The sequence below is a fragment of the Hyperolius riggenbachi genome, chromosome 7 (genome assembly GCF_040937935.1).
Source record: "Hyperolius riggenbachi isolate aHypRig1 chromosome 7, aHypRig1.pri, whole genome shotgun sequence".
In the NCBI taxonomy this organism is placed as follows: domain Eukaryota; kingdom Metazoa; phylum Chordata; class Amphibia; order Anura; family Hyperoliidae; genus Hyperolius; species Hyperolius riggenbachi.
Window position 1 is genome coordinate 39,352,378 of NC_090652.1, and position 12,019 is coordinate 39,364,396.

Genomic DNA, 12,019 nt, shown 5'->3' on the forward strand with positions numbered 1-12,019 from the left:
ATCGTGCGGTAAAAATTCGCATGCAGATGCAAATTTCGCATGTGAGTGTATGCGAATTTTCATGCGAATTCGCATGAATGACGCTGTATGCGATGTTGTTCTTCTTTTTGTTTCAAGTGCATGACTCAGTATGCAAATTTTAACCATGGCAGTGCCGGTGTGCATTTCCATTGATTTCCATGCAAATTCACATGAAAATTCGCATACTAAAGCCGCAGCCGATTTCCCTATTAAATACATTAGCGGCGATTCGCATGCATTCCACACGCAGGCGAATTCTGAGGGCTCTGCCGTGCAGAAAAATCCTGCACAGAAAAACGCTCAGGAAAACTGACAAGTGGAAACAGTCCCATCCACTTGTATTGGCTGTGCGAATCTGCATGCAGGAAACGCATGCAGATTTGCTATAGTGGAAACGGGCCCTTAGATAAACTTTTACTCATTGCATAATTGTGTTCCTTACATATAGTTTATAGGGCATTCCTCAAGCCAAATACTTGTTTTGTTTTAATACTCTAATTCCCTATAAACTAAGCAAGCCTCGCCCACAGCTTTTCACAGTGCCTTGGCATTTTCAGACAGTAGCAAGAGCTTATGGGAGATCAGTCTAGGCAGGGGGAGGAGGAGGTGTTACTAGCCATTGATTTCAGAGGCAGAGGGTAGGAGGAGAGGGGACTGAATTTACACACAGGCAAGCTGATAGCATCTCCAGCTCTCAGCCTGTGACAATGTGACAAACAGAACAAGGCCGCTCTCATTTTATCACAGGAATAAATATTCATAAAATGTTGAAGCTGTTTGCAGCTAGATATGCTGTGTAAACTATCTAAACTTTAGATAACTTATATAGACAAGTTACTTGTTATAGTTTATCATCTCGGATCCGCTTTAAGGCCTCTACACACAGGCTGACCGATGTTGCCCGTTGTGGGAATCGGGGCATGATCCCAAAGGCAACAACGCTGGTCCGAACTATACAGACTTGTGTCGGCTGCACAGCTGACAGTACATTCTCTTGTTATGCGGGGAGGCGGAGGGACAACATGTCACATGATGGGCAGGGCAAGCGGCGTTGACAAAGCAATCTGCAGTTGCTTGGCTGAGTTGATCCATCAGGCGGACCGCTAGCCAAGCAGTGTCACTCATCAGCTGCTGCACAAACGATGGATTTGGAATAAATAACGCTTGGTGCAGTTAACCATCATCAATAGCAACTGCCTCAGTCTTGCAGTGCAGCCAGGCAATATGCATTGTTTGTATTTGCCACCATGTGTTTTCCTCCTTTCAGTTATTTGTCACTTTAAACTTCTTTCAATTAATTATTGCTGCTGTAGAGTAATCATCCACTTTTAAACCGGTGCTTGCACGAGCATGTACAACGGGGCCACACACATGCGCACGGTGGAATGAAATCTTTATGACGGCAAATTAGGTTGCTAGAGTCGCGTCCAAGAACTTGAAGTGGTTAACCACCAAGGTTTTTTTTATTATTATTATTATTATTATTATTATTATTCCTTAGATATGTATAGGTATGGAATTGGCCGCAGCAAATTTCCACTCCATAATGCCTGGCATGACCTCTCATGAACTCCATCCATGCTGCTCAGATCAGTTTGGGACTCCCTGTATTTGTACTATAAGACGCAGGGACTTTTTCCTCTCCACTTTCAGGGAGAAAAAGGTCCTATAGTCCGAAAAAATATGGTACTCTACAACAGTGTCGGACTGGGAGGAACAAAACTGCCTGCTGGCCAAGCAGCAGTAACCCTGTGTTATCATTCCCAATAGAAACCTGCAGCAAGTCTTCACTGTGAGCAGCAACACCTGATTACTGCTGCTTGGCCAGCAGGTGGATTTCCACCTCCTGGTCCGACACTGCTCTACAAATATATTTTATGAGGTCGAGCAAAGTAATCCAGCAAAATCCCCAACCAGGTTTTCTTGCTCACCCGCTGAATTGACGGCAAATGCATTAGGCATGGCTTTCATTATTACTCTTAGCCTTTACTCTAGCTTTTTTCCTTTTTTTTTTTTTTTTTTTTTTTTTACCTTTTTTTTCCTCCACTTGTAAACCTGTTGGAAATAACTCGTTTCAGATGTTCACTGTTTAATGCAATGTTTAGTTTTGACATTCTTTTGCTTGATCTAATGTATACAGCTTTGTCTAGTGCGCTTCTTCTTTATTATGACAAAATGCAATGTAAAATCTCTCCGGGCCCTTCCACACTGAAAATGGAAGTGCAATGTGATCACTATCTTCACTACTTTATGAGCACACGCTTTGCCGCAATTACGGGTCCAATCGGCAGCATGATTACGATTCCCTGACAAGGAAACCAAAACACCATAGGAAGTTATTTCACATAGGAGAGCGCAAAGCAAATCACATATCGTCCATTTTGCTGTGCAATTTGTGCTCCCATTCATTAAACCCAATCACAGACGCAGGAAAAATGCAGCAGGCACTACGGTTGCGATTGGGTGTAAAACTGAGCACATTACTCTGTACAGTGCACTGCGGTTAGTAGTTTAAATATGGTGCACTGTTGATCGGCGACACGTATGCACTTCAATTCATTCAAAGCGCAAACAGCGTGGTAGAGCCCTTATTGTTGTACTGTAATAAACTAATTTTATTCAGTTTATTAATATTATTATTATTAATTGTGACTTTTGGATTTTATTACAGGCCCGACGTGAAGGACCGTCAACCAGGTTACAGAAGCAATCACAAAGTGACCATGACCTGGACTCCTGAAGACTGGAGGAGACTACATTTTCTGAGTAAATCTCTGTCCTTACAAGCCCAAGCATGGAGGAAGAAAGTTTTGGTTCTGACCACCTAGATGGGACTTTAACTAGAACTGGTCTCGCCGAGATGGACAGTCTCCTGGAAGACAGACCATATAAATGCAGTCAGTGTGACAAGAGTTACAGACATGCCGGGAGCTTGGTCAACCATAAAAAGACTCACCAGATCGGCCTCTACGCGTGTCTCATCTGCCAGAAAGAGTTCTCCAACCCTATGGGCCTGAAAAGCCACCTGCGCACCCACTCGGAGGAAAAACGTTTCAAGTGCGAGCAATGTGGAGAAGCCTTTCGCATGTCACAGCAGCTTTACAACCACCGGAGGTCCTCCCATAGTTTTTATTCTGTCTCGAATGCGGAAAACAATACAAGAAGACACCAAGCAAACGCACATTCGCTAGGTTTAATGGAAAGCAGCAATTTGATGAGTAACCTAGAAAATTATATCGCTGAATCCATGGTGCCTGCAGACTTTTCTCAGCTCGTTTCAAAGTCTTACGTAGATGGACATTCTCAAGAGGACTATCCTGTAAAGGAAGACGTTGAAGAGCAACAAACATGTACAGAGGAGATTAAAGAGGAACCTGTATCAACTGACTGCAATACAGAGGAGTATCGTTACAAGTGTACCCAGTGTGAGAAAGCCTATAAACACGCTGGCAGTCTTGCCAACCACAAGCAGAGTCATGTGGTGGGACTTTATCAGTGCGCTGTTTGCTTTAAGGAATTCTCTAACCTTATGGCTATGAAAACCCATTGCCGCCTTCATTCTGAATCCAGGGCGCGGCAGAGGTGTCGATCGCCCCGGTTGTCCTCAAAGACTTTGGAAACTTCAGATACACTACAAACTGATGCATTTAACGCTACTGACTTGATAGAGAAACACGAGGAACCTAGTTATGAGGAAGATTCAAAAGAAATGTCTTCATTGAACTTTCAACTCCATGATGGACTACAGCCAGATTCATTATGCTCGGAGTCTGTTTTACAGCACTTAAACACGAACGATATGGTGCTAGGAGAAGAGAGTTCAGCAGCTCAGGAGTCCACCTTCTTACCAGAACAGGAAGTGGGCCACCTAACTGAGCAGCAGTCATTTGATGGGACATTTGAAGAGGAAGCCAGGTCTGGAGACTCAGGCGATAGACCTTTTAAGTGCCAAGAGTGTAATAAAACATACAGGCATGCCGGAAGTCTCATAAATCACAGAAAGACTCACCAAACTGGGGTGTACAGCTGCTCCCTGTGCTCCAAGCAGATGTTTAACGTTGCTGCCTTAAACAATCATTTTAGAGCGCACTTTAAATCCAGAGCAGGGAGGAAGCTGGAGGATAGCTACCATAATTCAGCCAGCTTTTCTGATCTCTTTCAAAATCCAGAGGACCCTTTTCAGTGCGGCATCTGTGGAGAACATTTGCCTAGCCACAGCGATTTATTGCAACATCAAGCACTTCATCAAGAGGAAGCAATAAAAGAAACCTTTTGTGATCCCCAACCGCCAGAGGACCCTTCTGAAGTGAGTACTTTTGGCCTTTTAAATCCTCCAAAATCTGAAGGTAACATTGAAGACTCTGACAATTCTGGTGGCCTCAGTACTCCAAGCCCTGTAAAGACTGAAGTTGAAAACTTTGATCAACCGCAAACCATGCATCAGTGGAGACAAGACATCTTAACCTCCACACCTCTAAACAAAACCGAGAACCATGGTGCTAACCTTCAGGATGCATCAAGTGACTTTATCCAAACTGCACAAGAACCGCCATTTTTAAAGGAAGAGTCTCCAGAAGTAGAGGAACAGGATACATCCCTGGTAGATAGACCTTACAAGTGTGATACTTGCGGAAGGACATACCGGCATAAAAGTAGCCTAATAAACCATAGGCTCACACACAAGACCGGAATCTATCGATGTTCTCTCTGCCCAAAGCAATACGCTAATCTAATGGCCCTAAGAAATCACCTTCGTTTCCACGGCCGATCATATGCAGGCCGTAGAGGCCTCTTGTCTAGACGAGGACGCTCGTTTGGTCACAGTAAGACGAGACTGTTGCAGAATAAGACTGTCAATTCTCTTGAAGAATCTGCAAACATGAATGCTCATTTGTCTCTGGGAACAGATGCTTGTGATTTGTCTGCTGAAGGAAACCTGTCACAAGTCACTTGTAGCTGTGGAGAGACCTTTGACTGTATAGAAAAATTTCAGTCCCACCACCAGTTATGTGAAGGCTTAAACACCGTGTCTTCGGAAGAACCATTCACTGCACTTAAAGAGGAACCCTTGTTAACTAAAAGCCCAGAAAAAGAGGAATCTCCAAGAAAAACTTCAGAAGCCTCAGAACATCAAGGTGGAAAACGGGTCTATGAATGTAACCTTTGTGACAAGTCCTATCGACATTCAGGAAGCCTCATAAACCACAAACGAACCCACCAAACCGGTGACTACATGTGCCCTTATTGTTCCAGGCATCTACACAACATGGCTGCCTTAAAAAATCATATTCGAATTCACCACAAGGGTAAAAAGGGTCAACCTGAAGATGTCCATGATAATGCTAGGTTTCTTTATTCTGATCTTTGTTTTCCCCATCCCGATGATAACATGTTTGGCTGTGTCAGTTGTGGTAAATTCTTCCACAGTGAAGATGATCTTGTTGCCCATCAAATGGTGCACATGGCTCTAGAAGGAGAACCGTGGAAGCAGGAGGTGCATGATTCTGACACAGAGGAGGTTGCCACAAATCCCCCATTAGAGAATATAGGAGATTGTGAATGGAAGTGTTCTAATGACTCAGATCTCCATGATGGAGAGAATTACGAGACCACAAATCACAACTCTACAGAAGATGAGGGTGAACACATTGATTATACATGTGTAGAGTGTGGTGAAGTCTATAATAGCGTTGAGGAGTTAAATAGCCATAAACTCACCCATCAGATTGGTATTTATCAGTGTTCATTTTGTCCTAAAGAGTACTCCAGCCTTCTTGCTTTGAGAAACCATTTCCAGTCTCACACTAAACCTCAGGCCCTTAGGAATGTTGTAAAAGATATCTCTGATGGATCTGAGCAGAATGAATCTGTTGCAGATCACCTGTCTTCAGACCGACAATACGAGTGTGGTCATTGTGGCTCAATCTTCTCAAGTGAAGTAGACTTTCATCAGCACCAGGTGGCACATGAAAAGCAAGCATCGGAAGAGTCACTACCTGGCCTGCATGTGGAGTCCAAGGAGACAGAATTCACCTTCTCAATGGATTCCTCAGAAAGGGAGTTATTAAGAAGAATAAAAAGTGAGCTAGAGGAGGTAGACCATACTGAAGCTCCTGACGGTGGTTCCCAGCTTTCGCATATTTGTGGCTTTTGTGGTGAAACTTATGATGACCTAGAAAGCTTACAGTACCATAGCCTGAGTCATAGTACTAAGGAGCCGCCCATTGAAAATGAACACATTAAAATGGAAGCCAATAATGAAGATGCTGGCCTTGAAGAAGAGCCGTTAACAAAAGACATTAAAACCGAAGCAAATGTTCAGGAAAACAGCTTCCAACTAACACCAAATGTTCAGGAAAACAACTTCCAACTAACACCAACGTTGACAGCAGAAGACCACCCTGACAAAAGTCCTAGCAATGAGGAAAGCCCAGAGAGTAGACCTTATACTTGTGACCAGTGTGGAAAGAGTTATAGACATGGTGGAAGTTTAGTAAACCATAAAAAGACTCACTTAGTTGGCAATTTTAAATGCGTGGCATGTTGTAGACAATACCCAAATATGGCAGCTTACAGAAACCACCTGAGGCACAATATAAAGTGTAAGCAGCAGGTATCAGTGAATAGCCAACATGACCTCTCATTTTCAAATCCTGAGGACTCTCTCTACAATACTGGGGATGAGGGATATTCCAACATTTCCCCTCCCAGCATTCCCTTACTAGACCCTTCTGCTTCCCAAATACTTCCAAGAGACTTTAAACCATGCATAGACACTTCATCTTTAGATCATTCCATTAGTGACATGAGCTTTCAAACTCAAACACCCCGTCAGATGATCTCCAAGAGGAAATCTTTGAGTGAGAGTAGAAATAAGCTGTTGGTCAGCCTACCTCTCTTAGGAGTAAACCGATCCGACTTGCATAAGACTAGTCAAGATGAGAAGTCAGCTCATTATTGTAAGTTTTGTGGGAACCTTTTCTCCGGATTTAAAGAGTTTTCGTTACACATGTCTAACTGCAAAGAAGTTAGCGATTCAGATCAAGAAAGACCGTCGCATATAAAGGAAGAAAACATGAAAGCAGAGGAAGACCAGATTCCCTCTTTGAGTGTGCATCATGAACAGACTGAAACGGAGACAGTTATATACCATCGCCCCTTCCGTTGTGAAGTGTGTGGCAGGAGCTACAGACATGCAGGAAGCCTAATTAATCATAAGCAAACTCACAAAACTGGAGTCTTCCGGTGTTCCATTTGCCAGAAACGTTTCTTCAATCTCATGGCCATGAAGAACCACAACCGTATTCACTTTGAGCTGAAGAGGCATACGTGCTTGGATTGCGGCAAAGCTTTCCGGTTGCAGAAGCAACTTGACACTCACCAAAGAATACACCAACAAAGGGCTTTGGTTAAGAAGTCTGGAAGACGTAATCGCCGCAGTATGCGGTATAGGAGATCTGCTCAGTCACAGCAGCCTAAGGCCTCTTCTCCTTATGATGACCACCTTCCTGAAGCAGCTCCTGCTCCCATAGGTCAGATGGATCTTGTTGCTGAGATCTCTAATACTTCCATGAAAATGGATCCTGACTCCCGTCCTTACCAGTGCGAGGAATGTGGGAGGTCCTACAGACATGCTGGAAGCTTGTTTAACCACAAAAAAAGCCACAAAATGGGTCAGTACTGTTGTAACGTATGCTATAAAACATATCCTAACCTCATGGCCATGAAGAACCATGAACGCGTTCATTATGAGTCAAAAAGGCACCATTGCTCTCAGTGTGGAAAGTCTTTTAAATGGAAGAGGCAGTTAAGTAGGCATCAACTTGTTCATACGCAAGAAAATCACCAGTTTAGCTCCCAGACCTCTTTAGGACCGCTACAGACGAAAGTGGTAGGTGATCACTGGGCAGGCAGGAAAGGTGGTATGATACGTAAACGATCTAGAACATCTAGTGACTCGTTGTCAACCGATTCAGAGAAGGGTCCTTATTCTAGTAATGTGTTATCCACAACAGAACCAGTTTGCACAGTCTGCGGGGTTTTATTTTCCAGCTATGATGAGTTGGGCAATCACACATGCAACAGTATTATGACTAGTGGTGTTAAAATGGAGACCGGTGAACCTCTGTTGTCAAAACAAGGTGAAGACCGTCCTTATCGTTGCGATATATGTGGTCGCACCTATCGGCATGCTGGAAGCCTTCTTAACCACAAGAACACGCACAAGAAAGGACTTTATAAGTGTTCCTTATGCAACAAGCAATTTTCTAACCCGCTGGCTATCAGAAACCACCTCCGCACTCACACGGCTAAGAAGAGATTTCAATGTACGGAATGTGGAAAGGCGTTTCGGTCTTCCCGAGAACTGGTCTGTCACCTCAGAGTTCATTCGGGTTCCGGGACTTACCATTGCCCAGTTTGCAATCATGAATTCAGTAGCAAACTGAACCTCAAGCGCCATCAACGGACTCATAAAAATGTCAAGCCTTTTCAGTCTTCCTTGCTGGTGGTGCCAGCTGACAATGAAGCAAATATCATTGAAAACAACTTCTCAAACTCAATCGAGGAAGATCCAACACACATTTCCCCGACTACCCAAGAGGAACGGAGATACAAGTGCAAACAATGTGATCGTTCCTACCGCCACGCCGCTAGCCTCTTCAACCACCAGAGAACTCACCGGACTGGAGTTTACCAGTGCCCCGATTGCCTCAAGAAATTCTTTAACATGCTTGCCTTTAAGAACCACCTCCGTATCCACAAATACCCCTGCAAAGACTGTGGAAAAGCCTTCCGAATAGCTAGCCAACTTGAAGCTCATCTCAAGATCCACGAGAATGAAGGGTCCTTCTCCTGCTCCCTCTGCAGCCAACATTTTCCCTCCCAGCCCAGTCTTGAACATCATCAGCTGACACATAGTGGGTCAGCTGGTGATGTGCTAGAGCCTCAGCCCATGTCCAGCATTATGGTTGAAGTGACATGAATGCATTAGTCGAGGTTAGTGATGGTCATGTCCAGGAGAACTCGTGGAGAAGCATGTGATCAGTTTGGTCAGGTAATAGATATGTAAAGGTGCCCATACGTCAGACGATGTATGAGCAGATAGACCAAGAGACAGATCTATCTGATCAGAAAGGGAGATCTGTCTGCTGCCCTTACACTACAGGCCAATTCCCCATCAATTTCATGGAATCGGCCAAGTCTGCCACCTCGCTGCTGTTCCTGCTGTGTTTAACCATTTCTGCCGCCCGGACGTGATCCTCACGTGCAGGCGGCTGCTCTGTTGCGGTGCCGCGCTTCGGCGCACGTCCACGTACTGTCCCCCAGTAGCCCTGGGATCCGTGAACAGGAACATGGTTCCCGATCACCGATCCGTGTCCCCAGCAGAAAAACCGAAGCGCTCTTACTAGAGGCTTCAGTCTTTCTGCAAGTTCAATTTTCCGCGTCGTCCTTGTGCTTCCGGTGATCGAGAAGCACAAGGAGAAAAAAAAACTCAAGGTGGCCATCTTGTGACCAAATAGTAAAACTACAGCTACATATTTTTTAACATTACAATTTACACATAACATAAAAAATTAACTGTTTATTTCCCACACCAAAATATTACCCAAATAAAATGTTTAATGGAAAAAAATTACAATAAAAAAAAAAAAAAATAGTTACCGAAGGGTCTGAACTTTTTAAATATGCATGTGAAGGGGATATACTATAAACCTTTTTTTTTAAATTCTAAGCTTGTAAATAGTGATGATCGCAAAACGGAAAAATGCACCTTTATTTCCAAATAAAATATTGGTGCCATAGATTGTGATAGGGACAAAATTTAAATAGTGTCATAACCGAGACAAACGGGCAAATAAAATACATAGGTTTTAATTATAGTAGTGTGGATTTTAAAGCTATAATGGATAAAAACTGAGAAATCCATCATTTTTGTTTTTCCATTTTTTTTTTCTTATTAATCCTGTTAAAATGCATTTATAAAAAAATAATTTTTAGCAAAATGTACCACCCAAAGAAAGCCTAATTAGTGGCGGAAAAAACAAGATATAGGTCAATAAATTGTGATCAGTAGGGATAAAGTTATTAGTGAATGAATGGGAGGTGAAAATTGTTCTGATGCATAAGGTGAAAAATCCCTGCGGGCTGAAATGGTTAAATGTGCATGTATGTATGCATTTATACATCACACATCCTGTGTCGCGGTGCCTGTCCGTCTTCGAATCTACCTCTTTTACATTGCACTCTGCCGGCGTGGCACATGTGGATGCTAATGTAAGAGTGGCGGATTCGGAACATAGACGGGCATCGTGACACAGGACAGGTAATGTATAAATGCACACATTTTATACACTGCAGGAACAGCGCAGTGGTGTTTGTTGCATTCGCCACTTGTCCCGATATTGCTTGCTGTTAAGCCACAAATACGATCGACCACGACGGACCGACCTCATTCAGCATGTCTGATTAGCATGCTTGGCCTGAAATTGGTTGCGTTGTTAATCAGGCATGCTCTTGGCTGCACCGATTTGCATTCCTTTCGATAATCAGATCGATCGCTAGATTTATAGGTGCCTTAAAGGATACCCGAAGTGACATGAGATAGACATGTGCATGTACAGTGCCTAGCACACAAATAACTATGCTGTGTTCCTTTTTTTCTTTCTCTGCCTGAAAGAGTTAAATATCAGGTATGTAAGTGACCCAGTCCTGACTCAGACAGGAAGTGACTACAGTGTGACCCTCACTGATAAGAAATTCCTCCTTTTATCTCTTTCTTAGTCTCCGAAGCCATTTTCTGCTAGGAAAGTGTTTTATAGTTAATTTCTTATCAGTGAGGGTCACACTGTAGTCACTTCCTGTCTGAGTCAGGACTGAGTCAGCCACTTACATACCTGATATTTAACTCTTTCAGGCAGAGAAAGAAAAAAAGGAACACCACATAGCTATTTTGTGTGCTAGGCACTGTACATACCTATGTCTATCTCACCATGTCACACGTCACTTCGGGTATCCTTTAAGTGTTTGATTTGCTAGTCATGGTCATGTGCTAAAGCAGGATGTGATCACAGCAAATCAGAGCGATCTATTAGCTGATCAAACCAACCACATGCTTCTCCAGGAGTTCTCCTAGACACAACCATCACTAGTAGGGGGTTACGATTAATTGCTTGCAGCATTATGCCAGATCTTCCTCTGCTTCTATGGCTGATTCACCCAACCACCCACCAACCCACCCAAAGGATCGTTTTTATTTTAAGAACCTCAGATGTGTGCCATTATCACCTTAACGGACATGTTTATGTAAATATAAAAGCTGTGCAAAGTTACTTTTCAAAAGTAGGAGTGTAGTACAGTTTAATATTAAATTGCCTTTTTATTCTGTTTTTATGTTGAAATGAAAAGGACAACGAGGGGTTAAGCCTTACCTGCTGCACTTCTGTGGAATTCAAATTTATGGTGCTTTATTGATGAAACCATTGACACAACAGTGTGTCGCTTTACAGCAGCGTGATGTTGTAAATCACTCTGACTCTGTAGCTGGGTTATTTCACCTCCCTGGCAATGATTTGGGGAGGGAGGGGGGGAGGCAGCGTTACTGTGACAGGTACTCTAGTCTGAGCACCTGTGATTGGGGTGGTGGGTACATCACAGGGCAGCATGTTCTGCTTCAGAAACGGGTTTACGTGTCGCCCTACAGGCCGGTTTATCCACTCATTCCTCTCTGGCCGCCGGCCACGTCACTGTGCAGTGGTCAGGTTTTAATAATTTATATTGTACAGGGTTCTGGGAGCCTGCCAGCTGACAGTGTGGGTTTGGGGATCATGCTGATAAAGTTCTTTTAAAAAAACAACTTTTGTCTTTTGGTTTTTATTGTATTAATTGCATCTACGCGTTTCTGTTCTCAATCATCAGGTCACGGAAATGTCAAATTCGGTGGGACTTTTAAAGCTAATGGGAACCAGGAAAAAAAAAGCGCAGATATTTACAGGTAGTT

The 12,019-nt window shown here is 43.4% G+C and overlaps 1 protein-coding gene across 1 annotated transcript in view; it reads left to right on the forward strand.

The window, feature by feature from the left end:
- ZNF646 (zinc finger protein 646) overlaps positions 1–10,681 on the forward strand; it is a 30,638-nt gene extending 19,957 nt beyond the window's left edge. The window contains exon 2 of the mRNA XM_068243933.1: positions 2,693–10,681. Coding sequence (XP_068100034.1) covers positions 2,816–9,004 — 6,189 coding nt within the window. The 5' untranslated portion in view covers positions 2,693–2,815 and the 3' untranslated portion in view covers positions 9,005–10,681. The remainder of the gene's footprint in view (positions 1–2,692) is intronic.
- Positions 10,682–12,019: the final 1,338 nt, after the last annotated feature.